The sequence below is a fragment of the Nansenia antarctica genome (genome assembly GCF_963989245.1).
Source record: "Nansenia antarctica genome assembly, chromosome: 3".
NCBI lineage: Eukaryota > Metazoa > Chordata > Actinopteri > Argentiniformes > Microstomatidae > Nansenia > Nansenia antarctica.
The window spans coordinates 73,042,507-73,057,506 of NC_137688.1; the positions used below are offsets into that span (position 1 = coordinate 73,042,507).

General features: G+C 47.0%; 1 protein-coding gene across 1 annotated transcript in view; it reads left to right on the forward strand.

Annotated features, from left to right (window-relative positions):
• The window catches only part of smyd2a (SET and MYND domain containing 2a), a gene marked incomplete at its 5' end in the record, with an annotated part of 43,360 nt that extends 32,067 nt beyond the window's left edge, over window positions 1–11,293 (forward strand). Inside the window, 6 exons of the mRNA XM_080525876.1 lie at window positions 823–933; window positions 2,633–2,756; window positions 4,116–4,290; window positions 4,956–5,064; window positions 6,689–6,811; window positions 10,913–11,293. Coding sequence (XP_080382002.1) covers window positions 823–933; window positions 2,633–2,756; window positions 4,116–4,290; window positions 4,956–5,064; window positions 6,689–6,772 — 603 coding nt within the window. The 3' untranslated portion in view covers window positions 6,773–6,811; window positions 10,913–11,293. The remainder of the gene's footprint in view (window positions 1–822; window positions 934–2,632; window positions 2,757–4,115; window positions 4,291–4,955; window positions 5,065–6,688; window positions 6,812–10,912) is intronic.
• Window positions 11,294–15,000: the final 3,707 nt, after the last annotated feature.

A 15,000-nucleotide genomic window follows, 5' to 3' on the forward strand; every position in this document is an offset into this window, starting at 1 on the left:
TAACACCTGAACACCACCTTAACACCACCTTTACACCTCAACACACCCGAACACCACCTTAACACACCTGAACACCACCTTAACACCACCTTAACACCACCTTAACACCTGAACACACCTTAACACACCTGAACACCACCTTAACACCTGAACACACTTTAACACACCTCAACACACCTCAACACCACCTGAACACCACCTTAACACCTGAACACACCTGTACACACCTGAACTTACCTGAACACGCCTGTACACACCTGAACACACCTATACACACCTGAACACACCTGTACACACCTGAACTTACCTGAACACACCTGTACACACCTGTACACACCTCAACACACCTGTACACACCTGAACACACCTGTACACACCTGTACACACCTGAACACACCTGTACACACCTGTACACCCCTGTACACACCTGAACTTACCTGAACACGCCTGTACACACCTGTACACACCTGTACACACCTCAACACACCTGTACACACCTGAACACACCTGAACACACCTGTACACACCTGTACACACCTGAACACACCTGTACACCCCTGTACACACCTGAACTTACCTGAAAACTACTTTATATATAATTTCCAACGTTTCCACGTGGAAACCCAAACTTATGGGAATGTCACAACCCTAACCTAAAGCAAGTGTTTCAGCTTGAAAGGATTTACTCCGAAGAAAAAAGGCGCTTATTTAGTGAAAGGAAAAGCACTGCAGATGTGACTGATATACATCACTTCCTGTCCCTCTCTGACCTGCAGATCTTCAACAGCTACTTCTCACTTCCTGTCCCTCTCTGACCTGCAGATCTTCAACAGCTACATCGACCTGCTGTACCCCACAGAGGACCGCAACGAGAGGCTGGTCGACTCCTACTTCTTCTCCTGTCAGTGTGAAGAGTGCACCTCCAAGTCTAAGGTAGAGTCTATCTATATCTATATCTATATCTATACTTCTCCTGTCAGTGTGAAGAGTGCACCTCCAAGTCTAAGGTAGAGTCTATCTATATCTTTATCTATACTTCTCCTGTCAGTGTGAAGAGTGCACCTCCAAGTCTACGGGAGAGTCTATATATATATATATATATATATATATATATATATATATATATATATATATATATATATATATATATATACTTCTCCTGTCAGTGTGAAGAGTGCACCTCCTAGTCTAAGGTAGAGTCTATCTATATCTATATCGGTGTATCTACAGCTTGTTCAGTCAGAGTGTAGAAGGTGTTCAGGTGTTCAGTCTGGGTGTAGAAGGTGTTCAGGTGTTCAGTCTGGGTGTAGAAGGTGTTCAGGTGTTCAGTCAGTGTGTAGAAGGTGTTCAGGTGTTCAGTCAGGGTGTAGAAGGTGTTCAGGTGTTCAGTCAGGGTGTAGAAGGTGTTCAGGTGTTCAGTCAGGGTGTAGAAGGTGTTCAGGTGTTCAGTCTGGGTGTAGAAGGTGTTCAGGTGTTCAGTCTGGGTGTAGAAGGTGTTCAGGTGTTCAGTCAGAGTGTAGAAGGTGTTCAGGTGTTCAGTCAGGGTGTAGAAGGTAGTCAGGTGTTCAGTCAGAGTGTAGAAGGTGTTCAGGTGTTCAGTCAGGGTGTAGAAGGTGTTCAGGTGTTCAGTCAGGGTGTAGAAGGTGTTCAGGTGTTCAGTCAGGGTGTAGAAGGTGTTCAGGTGTTCAGTCAGGGTGTAGAAGGTGTTCAGGTGTTCAGTCAGTGTGTAGAAGGTGTTCAGGTGTTCAGTCAGGGTGTAGAAGGTGTTCAGGTGTTCAGTCAGGGTGTAGAAGGTGTTCAGGTGATCAGTCAGGGTGTAGACGGTGTTCAGGTGTTCAGTCAGAGTGTAGAAGGTGTTCAGGTGTTCAGTCAGGGTGTAGAAGGTGTTCAGGTGTTCAGTCAGGGTGTAGAAGGTAGTCAGGTGATCAGTCAGAGTGTAGAAGGTGTTCAGGTGTTCAGTCAGGGTGTAGAAGGTGTTCAGGTGTTCAGTCAGGGTGTAGAAGGTGTTCAGGTGTTCAGTCAGAGTGTAGAAGGTGTTCAGGTGTTCAGTCAGTGTCTAGAAGGTGTTCAGGTGTTCAGTCAGGGTGTAGAAGGTGTTCAGGTGTTCAGTCAGAGTGTAGAAGGTGTTCAGGTGATCAGTCAGAGTGTAGAAGGTGTTCAGGTGTTCAGTCTGGGTGTAGAAGGTGTTCAGTCAGAGTGTAGAAGGTGTTCAGGTGTTCAGTCAGGGTGTAGAAGGTGTTCAGGTGTAACTGGGTTGGTTTACTGGGTCATTGTTGAATAGTTTGCGATGCACTGCTAAAGGCGGCCACAGCTGACTGTGTGTGTGTGTGTGTGTGTGTGTGTGTGTGTGTGTGTGTGTGTGTGTGCGTGCGTGCGTGTTTAGTCTGCGTGCGTTCTGTAGAGATGACTGCTGCTGTGTGTCCCAGTATAGCACAACAACCCTGCACTAAATATGGATCATAGAACATAAATCTCTCTCTGTCTCTCTCTCTCTCCTTCTCTCTCTCTCCCTCTCTCTGTCTCTCTCTCTCCTTCTCTCTCTCTCCCTCTCTCTCTCTCTCTCTCTCTCTCTCTCTCTCTCTCTCTCTCTCTCTCTCCTTCTCTCTCTCTCCCTCTCTCTCTCTCTCTCTAGGACACAGCTAAGATGGAGTTGTGTAGGAAGTTGAGCTCCCCTCCAGATCCGGAGGAGATACGTGAGATGGTTCGTTACGCGAAGAATGTCATAGAAGAGTTCCGGAGAGCCAAGCACTACAAGAATATCCTTCCTATATCTCTCTCTCTCCTCCTCCCCCCCACCTTCTCTCTCTCTGTGTTTTGAAGGATATCAGTTTCACGAGCCCCCCCCCTTCTCACTCCCACTGAAATCGACCCTGACTGAGGAACACTATACTAGTCCTGGGTAGGGCCTCCGCCCTCCACTCTCTCAGTTCCTCGTGGCATTGATTCCTCAAGAGGTTGTGAAACATTCCTTTGAGATTTCTGGTCCCTGATAACTTGATTGCGTCACACACAGATTTTTCAGGTGCTATTTCAATCTGTGAGTCTCCCATTCTAATAATAATAATAATAATTAATTTAATTTATATTATATAGCGCTTTTCCAAGGCTCAAAGACGCTGACAATATGGGAGAAACGGAAAACACAGAAACAACAAGCAACAGATAACATGGGCACATAGAACACAGAGTTAACGAACGGGGAGGGGGGGCTGTAGGGACAGGGGAGATGGTTAGGGGTAGGGGAGGAGGTATGCATGTCCGGGGGGGGAGGGGGGGTGGCTGGGTTAGGGGAGATGGTTAGGGGTAGGGGAGATGGTTAGGGGTAGGGGAGGTTGTATTTTAGTCTTGACTTGAACATATGTGCTGAGGTTGCATCCCTAATATAAACTGGCAGTGAGACACAATCTGGAGCATAAAATGAGAATGCAGCCCCACCAAATCTCTTCTTTTGTACTTGTGGTACACAGCGAAAACCAGCGTCAGAAGACCTGAGAGCTCTATTGGGCTGATATGCTAGCAAAAGACCTGAGAGCTCTATTGGGCTGATATGCTAGCAGAAGACCTGAGAGCTCTATTGGGCTGATATGCTAGCAAAAGACCTGAGAGCTCTATTGGGCTGATATGCTAGCAAAAAGTCTGAACATATTCTGGTGCTGTGCCAGTGAGTGCTTTATAAACAAGCATAAGGATCTTGAAATCTATTCTGAACTTAACAGGAAGCCAGTGTAGAGTTATATGAGCTCGTCTGCTTGTTTTGGTTAACACTAGAACAGCCGTGCCTTTTTACCTACTAAAAGAGCCGCAAATGACCCCCTAGCTAGCTGCTTGTAAATTAGCCTGCTTCCTACACAGAAAAACAGCAAAACAGCTTCATACTAGCTTATCCTGATGTGATTTAGAACATGTAAGGATACTGGGTGGTAGAACGCACATATCTAGGACAAGTCATGAAGGGAGGGTCCTGAAATGTGATCGAGTGCAAAGATATAACACTTTTTTTTAAACTCACAGGGGTCGAATGAGCCCTCATTATATATTATATATCATATTATGTTATATATGTTATATAGCCCCACGTGCTCTGAGCTGGGTTTGAGCCCTTGACTCTATAGCACCCCCTAGCGAGCTGCTGGAGATCTGCGAGCTGAGCCAGGAGAAGATGGGAGCCCTGTTTGCAGACACCAACGTGTACATGCTGCATATGATGTACCAGGCCATGGGCGTCTGCCTCTACATGCAGGACTGGGAGGCAGCCATGGCCTACGGAGAGAAGATCATCCACCCTTACAGGTAGAACACCACCCTCCTCCACCCTTACAGGTAGAACACCACCCTCCTCCACCCTTACAGGTAGAACACCACCCTCCTCCACCCTTACAGGTAGAACATTATCCGTCTCAAAAGTCCTGTACTGCAGAGTCTCTACCTATATGCTGTCAGGACTGCAGAGTCTCCACCTATCTACTGTCAGGACTGCAGAGTCTCTACCTATCTGCTGTCAGGACTGCAGAGTCTCTACCTATCTGCTGTCAGGACTGCAGAGTCACTACCTATCTGCTGTCAGGACTGCAGAGTCTCTACCTATCTGCTGTCAGGACTGCAGAGTCTCTACCTATCTGCTGTCAGGACTGCAGATTCTCTACCTATCTTCCGCCGTAGACTGAAGACCTCCATCTCTTCAGGCTACATCTTAACTGTCCCTCCTGAGACCTCTTCATCCCCTCTACCCCCCTGTACAGACCTCCTCATCCCCTCTACCCCCCTGTACAGACCTCCTCATCCCCTCTACCCCCCTGTACAGACCTCCTCATCCCCTCATCCTAACCCTGGTCCTAACCCTGGTCCTAACCCTGGTCCTAACCCTGGTCCTAACCCTGGTCCTAACCCTGGTCTAACCCTGGTCTAACCCTGGTCTAACCCTGGTCAAACCCTCGTCTAACCCTCTGTGTCTGCAGTGTACACTACCCAGCCTACTCCCTGAATGTGGCGTCCATGTACCTGAAGCTGGGCCGGCTCTACCTGGGCCTGGAGAGGAGGGGGCCGGGGGTGAAGGCCCTGGACAAGGTGAGACACCCGCCTGAACATGTACCTTAACATGTACCTTAACATGAACCTTAACATGTACCTTAACATGAACCTTAACATGAACCTTAACATGAACCTTAACATGAACCTTAACATGAACCTTAACATGAACCTTAACATGAACCTTAACATGAACCTTAACATGTACCTTAACATGAACCTTAACATGAACCTTAACATGAACCTTAACATGAACCTTAACATGAACCTTAACATGAACCTTAACATGAACCTTAACATGAACCTTAACATGTACAGAGACCTTTAACATGACCTGAGAGCTCTATTGGGCTGATATGCTAGCAAAAGGTCTGAACATATTCTGGTGCTGTGCCAGTGAGAGTTTAGAAACAAGCAGAAGGATCTTGAAATCTGTTCTGAGCTTAACAGGAAGCCAGAGTAGAGTCTCTAAAACAGGAGTTATATGAGCTTGTCTGCTTGTTTGCTGCATATTATATGTTATATTATCATATTATATGTTATATATGTTATATATCAGCGGTTCCCAACCTTTTAGGACTCACGGCCCACTTTCCAGATCTCTCCAGTATTCGCGGCCCACACAGCAGCGCGCGAGCGCTCAAAACAACGACGTAATTTGACCAAAAACTAGAGGGAGCGTGGCAAAAAAATAAATTAATAAATAGCGGTTAAACCATTAAAGCCGAGCGGCGATGTTTTATATAGCAGGTGATCAAATACCAAGATCGTAAATGCTGTATGTGTTCAATATTTACGACCAAACATCCTTATGTGTGTGGGCAACTCCCGACTCCCGACTAGGGTTGCCAGATTTTTGGGTGTAATTAGCGGTTTTAGACTGTGGTTAGGGTGGAAAATGTCGATCCCATCTGGCAACCCTGTTCGCGAGTCCGGGATGGAATGTAGCCAATCAAGAAGCGAGCTGACTTCTTCTTTTCGGATGGAAATATCGGCGCACACCACACACAATACGATCAAGGCTGTTCAATCCAAGATTTTTTTTATGTTTTTAAAATTAAAACGTTTTTGTAATAAAAAAACGTCAATAAAACCATTTTTTTGCCCATGATTTGGCGGCCCACAGGTTGGGAACCGCTGTTATATATTATATATCATATTATATGTTATATAGCCCCACGTGCTCTGAGCTGGGTTTGAGCCCTTGACTCTCTAGCACCCCCTAGCGAGCTGCTGGAGATCTGCGAGCTGAGCCTGGAAGTCCCATGAACCTTAACATGAACATACTGTACTGAGAACCTTAACATGAACATACTGTACTGAGAACCTTAACATGAACATACTGTACTGAGAGAAGGAGAGAGAATCAAAGCATCAAAGATAGAGAGAGAGAGAGAGAGAGATTTACTGGCCGATATCAATGTCTGTCCCATGGTGAGACTGAAGGTGTCAAATAACAGCAGAGTAGAAATAGGCTCGCAGGAAAAGGGTTAGGGTTAAAAACACTCATTATCCAGGGGGAGAGTGTTTTTTTGTTGGGTGTGTCATCCTAAAAGTGAAAGCGTCATCCACACTGTCAGAAGGCCTGGTGTGGTGGCTGGGCCACGTGTCACTTCCTGTGTCCGACGTGTAACTTCCTGTTAACTTCCTGTGTCCTCCTCAGGCCCTGGCCATCATGGAGGTGGCTCATGGGAAGGATCACCACTATGTGGCGGAGGTGAAACGAGAGGTGCAGGACCAGAAGTGACGAGGAGGAGGAGGAGGAGGGAGCTGATCACAGGAAGAGGTAAAACAAGAAGATGAAGAAGATGAAGAAGATGAAGAAGGATTAGGAGGAAGAGTGAGGAAGGAGAATGTAGAAGAGGAGGAGAGAGAGGGAGGAGGAGGAGGAGGGAGAGGGAGGAGGAGGAGGAGAGAGAGAGGGAGGAGGAGGAGAGAGAGAGAGAGGGAGGAGGAGGAGGAGGAGGAGGAGGAGGAGGAGGAGGAGGAGAGAGAGGGAGGAGGAGATCTCTCTCTCTCTACATCTCTCTCTCTCTCTACATCTCTCTCTTTCTACACCTCTCTCTCTCTACACATCTCTCTCTCTTTCTACACCTCTCTCTCTCTACACCTCTCTTTCTACACCTCTCTCTCTCTACACCTCTCTCTCTCTCTTTCTACACCTCTCTCTCTCTACATCTCTCTCTCTCTTTCTACACCTCTCTCTCTCTACATCTCTCTCTCTCTTTCTACACCTCTCTCTCTCTCTACACCTCTCTCTCTACACCTCTCTCTCTCTCTACACCTCTCTCTCTCTACACCTCTCTCTCTCTCTACATCTCTCTCTCTCTCTACATCTCTCTCTCTCTCTACATCTCTCTCTCTCTCTACATCTCTCTCTCTCTCTACATCTCTCTCTCTCTACATCTCTCTCTCTCTCTCTACACCTCTCTCTCTCTACACCTCTCTCTCTCTACATCTCTCTCTCTCTCTACATCTCTCTCTCTCTACACCTCTCTCTCTACACCTCTCTCTCTCTCTACACCTCTCTCTCTCTCTACACCTCTCTCTCTCTCTACACCTCTCTCTCTCTCTACACCACTCTCTCTCTACATCTCTCTCTCTCTCTACATCTCTCTCTCTCTCTACATCTCTCTCTCTCTACACCTCTCTCTCTCTACACCTCTCTCTCTCTACACCTCTCTCTCTCTCTACATCTCTCTCTCTCTCTACATCTCTCTCTCTCTCTACATCTCTCTCTCTCTTTCTACACCTCTCTCTCTCTACACCTCTCTCTCTCTTTCTACATCTCTCTCTCTCTCTACACCTCTCTCTCTCTCTACACCTCTCTCTCTCTACATCTCTCTCTCTCTTTCTACACCTCTCTCTCTCTACATCTCTCTCTCTCTACACCTCTCTCTCTCTCTCTACATCTCTCTCTCTCTCTACACCTCTCTCTCTCTACACCTCTCTCTCTACATCTCTCTCTCTCTACACCTCTCTCTCTCTACACCTCTCTCTCTACATCTCTCTCTTTCCACACCTCTCTCTCTCTACATCTCTCTCTCTCTACACCTCTCTCTCTCTTTCTACACCGCTCTCTCTCTACACCTCTCTCTCTCTTTCTACACCGCTCTCTCTCTACACCTCTCTCTCTCTCTCTACATCTCTCTCTCTCTCTCTACACCTCTCTCTCTCTCTACATCTCTCTCTCTCTACACCTCTCTCTCTCTACATCTCTCTCTCTCTCTACACCTCTCTCTCTCTACATCTCTCTCTCTCTACACCTCTCTCTCTCTACATCTCTCTCTCTCTACATCTCTCTCTCTCTACACCTCTCTCTCTACACCTCTCTCTCTCTACACCTCTCTCTCTCTCTCTCTACACCTCTCTCTCTCTCTACATCTCTCTCTCTCTCTCTACATCTCTCTCTCTCTCTCTACACCTCTCTCTCTCTCTACACCTCTCTCTCTCTACATCTCTCTCTCTCTCTACACCTCTCTCTCTCTCTACACCTCTCTCTCTCTCTCTACACCTCTCTCTCTCTCTACATCTCTCTCTCTCTCTCTACACCTCTCTCTCTCTACACCTCTCTCTCTTTCTACACCTCTCTCTCTTTCTACACCTCTCTCTCTTTCTACACCTCTCTCTCTCTCTACATCTCTCTCTCTCTCTACATCTCTCTCTCTCTACATCTCTCTCTCTCTACATCTCTCTCTCTCTACATCTCTCTCTCTCTACATCTCTCTCTCTACATCTCTCTCTTTCCACACCTCTCTCTCTCTCTACATCTCTCTCTCTCTACATCTCTCTCTCTTTCTACACCTCTCTCTCTCTACATCTCTCTCTCTCTACATCTCTCTCTCTTTCTACCCTCTCTCTTTCTACACCTCTTTTTCTACATCTCTCTCTCTTTCTAAGGTCAGATCTACTCCTCTGTTCTTAGGTCAGGACTACAGGTCTCTGTTCTTAGGTCAGGACTACAGGTCTGTTCTTAGGTCAGGACTACAGGTCTGTTCTTAGGTCAGGACTACAGGTCTGTTCTTAGGTCAGGACTACAGGTCTGTTCTTAGGTCAGGACTACAGGTCTCTGTTCTTAGGTCAGGACTACAGGTCTGTTCTTGGGTCAGGACTACAGGTCTGTTCTTAGGTCAGGACTACAGGTCTCTGTTCTTAGGTCAGGACTACAGGTCTCTGTTCTTAGGTCAGGACTACAGGTCTCTGTTCTTAGGTCAGGACTACAGGTCTGTTCTTAGGTCAGGACTACAGGTCTGTTCTTAGGTCAGGACTACAGGTCTGTTCTTAGGTCAGGACTACAGGTCTGTTCTTAGGTCAGGACTACAGGTCTGTTCTTAGGTCAGGACTACAGGTCTGTTCTTAGGTCAGGACTACAGGTCTGTTCTTAGGTCAGGACTACAGGTCTGTTCTTAGGTCAGGACTACAGGTCTGTTCTTAGGTCAGGACTACAGGTCTCTGTTCTTAGGTCAGGACTACAGGTCTGTTCTTAGGTCAGGACTACAGGTCTCTGTTCTTAGGTCAGGACTACAGGTCTGTTCTTAGGTCAGGACTACAGGTCTGTTCTTAGGTCAGGACTACAGGTCTCTGTTCTTAGGTCAGGACTACAGGTCTGTTCTTAGGTCAGGACTACAGGTCTCTGTTCTTAGGTCAGGACTACAGGTCTGTTCTTAGGTCAGGACTACAGGTCTCTGTTCTTAGGTCAGGACTACAGGTCTGTTCTTAGGTCAGGACTACAGGTCTCTGTTCTTAGGTCAGGACTACAGGTCTCTGTTCTTAGGTCAGGACTACAGGTCTGTTCTTAGGTCAGGACTACAGGTCTGTTCTTAGGTCAGGACTACAGGTCTGTTCTTAGGTCAGGACTACAGGTCTCTGTTCTTAGGTCAGGACTACAGGTCTGTTCTTAGGTCAGGACTACAGGTCTCTGTTCTTAGGTCAGGACTACAGGTCTGTTCTTAGGTCAGGACTACAGGTCTGTTCTTAGGTCAGGACTACAGGTCTGTTCTTAGGTCAGGACTACAGGTCTCTGTTCTTAGGTCAGGACTACAGGTCTGTTCTTAGGTCAGGACTACAGATCATTTGAGTGATTCAAGTTTGTTTTCCTTTAAAGCCACAGAGTCGTTCTCGTCATGTGGTCAGTCTGTGAATTAGAAAAGCTAACTGCTAACTGTAGGTTCTGCTAACTGTAGGGTCTGCTAACTGTAGGGTCTGCTAACTGTAGGTTTTCGCTAACTGTCTGCCTAGTCAAGGGTAGCGTCTGAGAGGAACATGCAAAAGAAAGAGCGGGAAAATAAAGGATTGTTGTCAACTAATCAAAGTCAGTCAGGTCCCTACAGCGGGTGTGACAGTGTGAATGTCATCTCTGTCATACAGACTGTCTCATCTAGCCTGGTTTAGGGTGGACATTTTTGTTGCATGATTTTTCACTTCTTTCCCTTGAATATGCACACTCTCTCTCTCTCTTTCTCACACACTCTCTCTCTCTCACACTCTCTCTCTTTCTCACACACACTCTCTCTCTCTTTCTCACACTCTCTCACACACACTCTCTCTCTCTCTCTTTCTCACACTCTCTCACACACTCTCTCTCTCTCTTTCTCACACACTCTCTCTCTCACACACTCTCTCTCTTTCTCACACACACTCTCTCTCTCACACACTCTCTCTCTCTCTCTCACACACACTCTCTCACACTCACACACACTCTCTCTCTCTCTCTCTCTCTCTCACACACACTCTCTCTCTCTCACACACACTCTCTCTCTCTCACACACTCTCTCTCTCTCTCACACACTCTCTCTCTCTCTCTCTCTCTCTCTCTCTCACACACTCTCTCTCTCTCTCTCTTGTTCTGACTTCACCCTCTCTCCTTTTTCTTTCTTTCTCTGACCAGAGAGGTAAAAACATTGAAGCTCCCAGAGGACGGCCGTGGTCTGTGTTCCTGCTTCCTCCAGTGATTCTGATTGGCTGGACTGGGGGCAGAGAGGGAGGACAGTGATTCTGATTGGCTGGACTGGGGGCAGAGAGAGGGATGACAAGTGCAAAACAGTCTCTCAGTAGCATCCACTTAACTTAAAAATAAGATTCCCTGAGCTTCAGGTCTAGGGTCAGTTTACCCTCCTCACTCCCAACCTCAACCACGAGGGCGTCAACAACATGGGGGGTGCGACTCCTACCTGCTTCATCCTGGCTCTTCTGGGATGTTTTTGTAAATGTTGTTTTTTATGTTGTTTCTGTTGTGTTTGGTTTGTGTTGGTCAGGTATCAGGCCGGGGGTGGACAGGTTCTCCACTGGGACACAAACCTCCAGATGGTTCTGGTTCTTTCTCCTTTTTCTTTTCGGAACAGAAATAAAAAAAAACAGTGACTGACATCAGAGTTTTGGCTACGGATTCATTATTGGTTATTGATTCATTATTGGTTATTGATTCAGGGTTCCCGCGCTGGTCTTAAAAAGCCTTGAAGTCTAAAATCCAGAAATCCAATTTACAAGGCCAATTTACAATAACCTTCAGTTATTCGGTCTGAAAATGAGGTGCTAGGTCTTAAAAATTAGATCCTGCAAGGAAATCAGTCCGACCACATCTATTTACACGGAAATTAATCAAGTTGGAACCAAAAAAATGCCAATTCGCTTCCTTTTTTGTCTGTGTGGCAGTGGAATCCCTAATTTCATCACCTCAGGGATGACAAAAAGCTACCATATGGTGTCGTGAATAGGTCTAAAATTATATTCAAAGAGGTCTAAAAAAGGTCTAAATTTTACTTGTTGAAACTTGTAGGAACCCGAGTGATTATGTTGCTGGTCAACCAGGCTGGTTTAGACCATTTTTATGTTTTTTTCTTTTGATTCCCCATAGTGGCTTGAGAATACTGTCATTTACAGATGAGAACTGGTGAAGTTTTGGGGGTTTTATGAGGAAATTGCTTTTAATGACAGAGAGAGAGAGTTCACCAATTCAAGGTAATTGCGTCACCATAGCAACTGTGATGTGTCATCGCAAAATCACTGAGATCCTGTTAGCAGACTGAAGTGTTTTTCTATTGGGTTGATATGCTAGCAGAAGACCTGAGAGCTCTATTGGGCTGATATGCTAGCAGAAGACCTGAGAGCTCTATTGGGCTGATATGCTAGCAGGAGACCTGAGAGCTCTATTGGGCTGATATGCTAGCAGAAGACCTGAGAGCTCTATTGGGCTGATATGCTAGCAGGAGACCTGAGAGCTCTATTGGGCTGATATACTAGCAGAAGACCTGAGAGCTCTATTGGGCTGATATGCTAGCAGAAGACCTGAGAGCTCTATTGGGCTGATATGCTAGCAGAAGACATGAGAGCTCTATTGGGCTCTATGCTAGCAGAAGGTCTGAACATATTCTGGTGCTGTGCCGTTTCACCACCTCCATTAGACACAAGTGACATTTATTTAGTCCTTGGGCCAAACCCCAAAATTGAACATTTCATTACCATCTGGGTGGGCAAATTCTAGATGTGATTTTTTTATTCCTATACATCCCTAGATTGTGTTTTGATATGATAGGCCTTTTGGTTTGGCAGCTTATTAGTGGTTGTCACCTCTTAAAGGTATGGACAGCTTTCCTTCAAAACCGGAGTTTTGCCAGAAAAAGTCCCTTGCCATATCTTGCTCCCCTTCACATGATTCGCTCGTAGCTGTGCTGTGGTTGTCAGAGACATGAGCCCTTTCATGTTCTTTATGTGCCTGAGTCTCCTCAACACATAGAGACCAACCCTGAGTCGATCAGAGATTCCTACGATGAGCTCTATAGCTATATACAGCTAGAAATGATTAAGAAAGCATTTTTCAAGGTTTCTTTTCTTTATTGTTTTTAAAAAGCTAAATGAAAATATCCATGCATATCCTATTACGTCACTCATACATGAAAATTATAAAACAGGAAATATAAGAAGAAACCTTTTACAAAATCGGATTCCTTTGTTGACTTTCAGAGCTCTAAATCCATTGATAGAAAACAACTGCATACACTAAAACTAAACTGAAAAACGTTTAACTGAACTAAACACTAATAACTAATAAAAAAGGACCATGTATTGGTAGGTACAAGAAAGAGTAATGCTAAATTCATATAATTGAAGCAGAAGCAGACATATTATGGTCTCATAAATGAGTGTGGAGCCCCTCCTCTTCTCACACACACACACACACACACATATCTACATAAACATCAAGTCTATATTGCAGACATTTTCTTTGCTTAACGCCGTACATTTAGCCTGATCTGCTCACACACTGGTTACCTCCTCTATCACCTCTTCCCTCTCCTCCTCTCTCTCCCCCTCTCTCTCCTCTCCCTCCTCCTCTCTCTCCTCTTCCCTCTCCTCCTCTCTCTCCTCCTCTCTCTCCTCCTCCCTCTCCTCCTCTCTCTCCTCCTCCCTCTTCTCCTCTCTCTCCTCCTCTCTCTCCTCCTCTCTCCTCCTCTCTCTCCTCTATCACCTCTTCTCCCTCCTCTCTCTCCTCTATCACCTCTTCTCCCTCCTCCTCTCTCTCCTCCCTCTCCTCCTCTCTCTCCTCCTCTATCATCTCTTCCCTCTCCTCCTCTCTCTCCTCTATCACCTCTACTCTCTCCTCCTCTCTCCTCTCTCTCCTCCTCAGGGTCCTCTGAGAAGCCTGGTCTCTTCTCCTGGCCTTCAGGTTCACAGCGACCACAGCACAGACCTGCAGACCGCAGCTCAGCACGGAACACCACACTGCGTAGAACACGGAGTCGATGCCAAAGGGGTCCTTCTCCTGATAGATAGGGTCTTGTTGGATGAGTGACACACCCATTCAGAACCTACCCTACCATAGACAGCACACCAGTACTGACCACTGTCCTCCAGTGAGAAGTTAGAGAGGACCAGGGTGGTAAGGGACTGAGACACATTGATTCGTCCAATAAAATCTTCAGGAGTTGGTTCTTCCCCCCACCATGGACCTGAGTCCAGAATGACACCATCATACTGATCAGTCTGTCTGTACCACACAATGACCCAGTGAGACGAGTGAGACAATGACCCAGTGAGACGAGAGTCACAGCTGAGAATGACCTCCTCTCCCTCTGAGTAGAGCGCTGTAGCGGGGGCGCGGGGGGGCAGACCAGTAGACCATAATCGTTGATGGTGACACCAGAGTCATATTGACTACAGTCATACCACCCTGTGTGGTTGAGCATCAGAGATGGGACGACCAGGGAGTAATTTCCCGCCACTCTTCCGTCGAGCACGTACGTCTTTCTCCCTCCGGCAGAGAGATCACTGGCGTCCTCAAAGAGGTCACTGGCGTCCTCAGAGAGGTCACTGGCGTCCTCAGAGAGGTCAATGTAATCCTCATAGAGGTCACTGGCGTCCTCAGAGAGCTCAATGTAGTCCTCATAGAGGTCACTGGCGTCCTCAGAGACGTCACTGGCGTCCTCAGAGAGGTGTTGAGATGGTGATGCTGGGCGGAGGCGTCCATGAGGGGTGTACCACCCCACCTCTGTCACACTGGTGTCAGGCTGGAAGCAGGGCAGCACAGCCTCCTCCCCCGGTGAGCCTAGAACAAACCCTAGTCTGACAATCAGGAATATCATGTGACTGACAACACAACGCTGTCCATCCAGGACCAGACAGCGGTAACCATAGCGATGGTCTTTGTAGGTGGAGTTGATGATGCAGAGAGAGGAGCTGTTGTCAACCACCTGTACTCTGCCTCTTTGGTCCTCCATGAGGGGGTTCAGGGTTCTGCTCTCGTCCAGAAACATTCTCTCCCAGTCCCTGGTGCCCCACCTCCTCCTCCCCCCCACCCTCAGCCATTGGACAGTCAGGTGGTCACCTGCTGCTGCCTCCTCACACGGCAGGTCTACTGTCCCTCCAGCAGCCGGGTACATATCCTTCCAAGTCTCACCACTGCAGACTGAGAGTCTGGCGCTGTGGTTCTGTGACACTCTGCCAGCCTCCCAACACTCCACCCTGTAGAGCCCCGAGTCT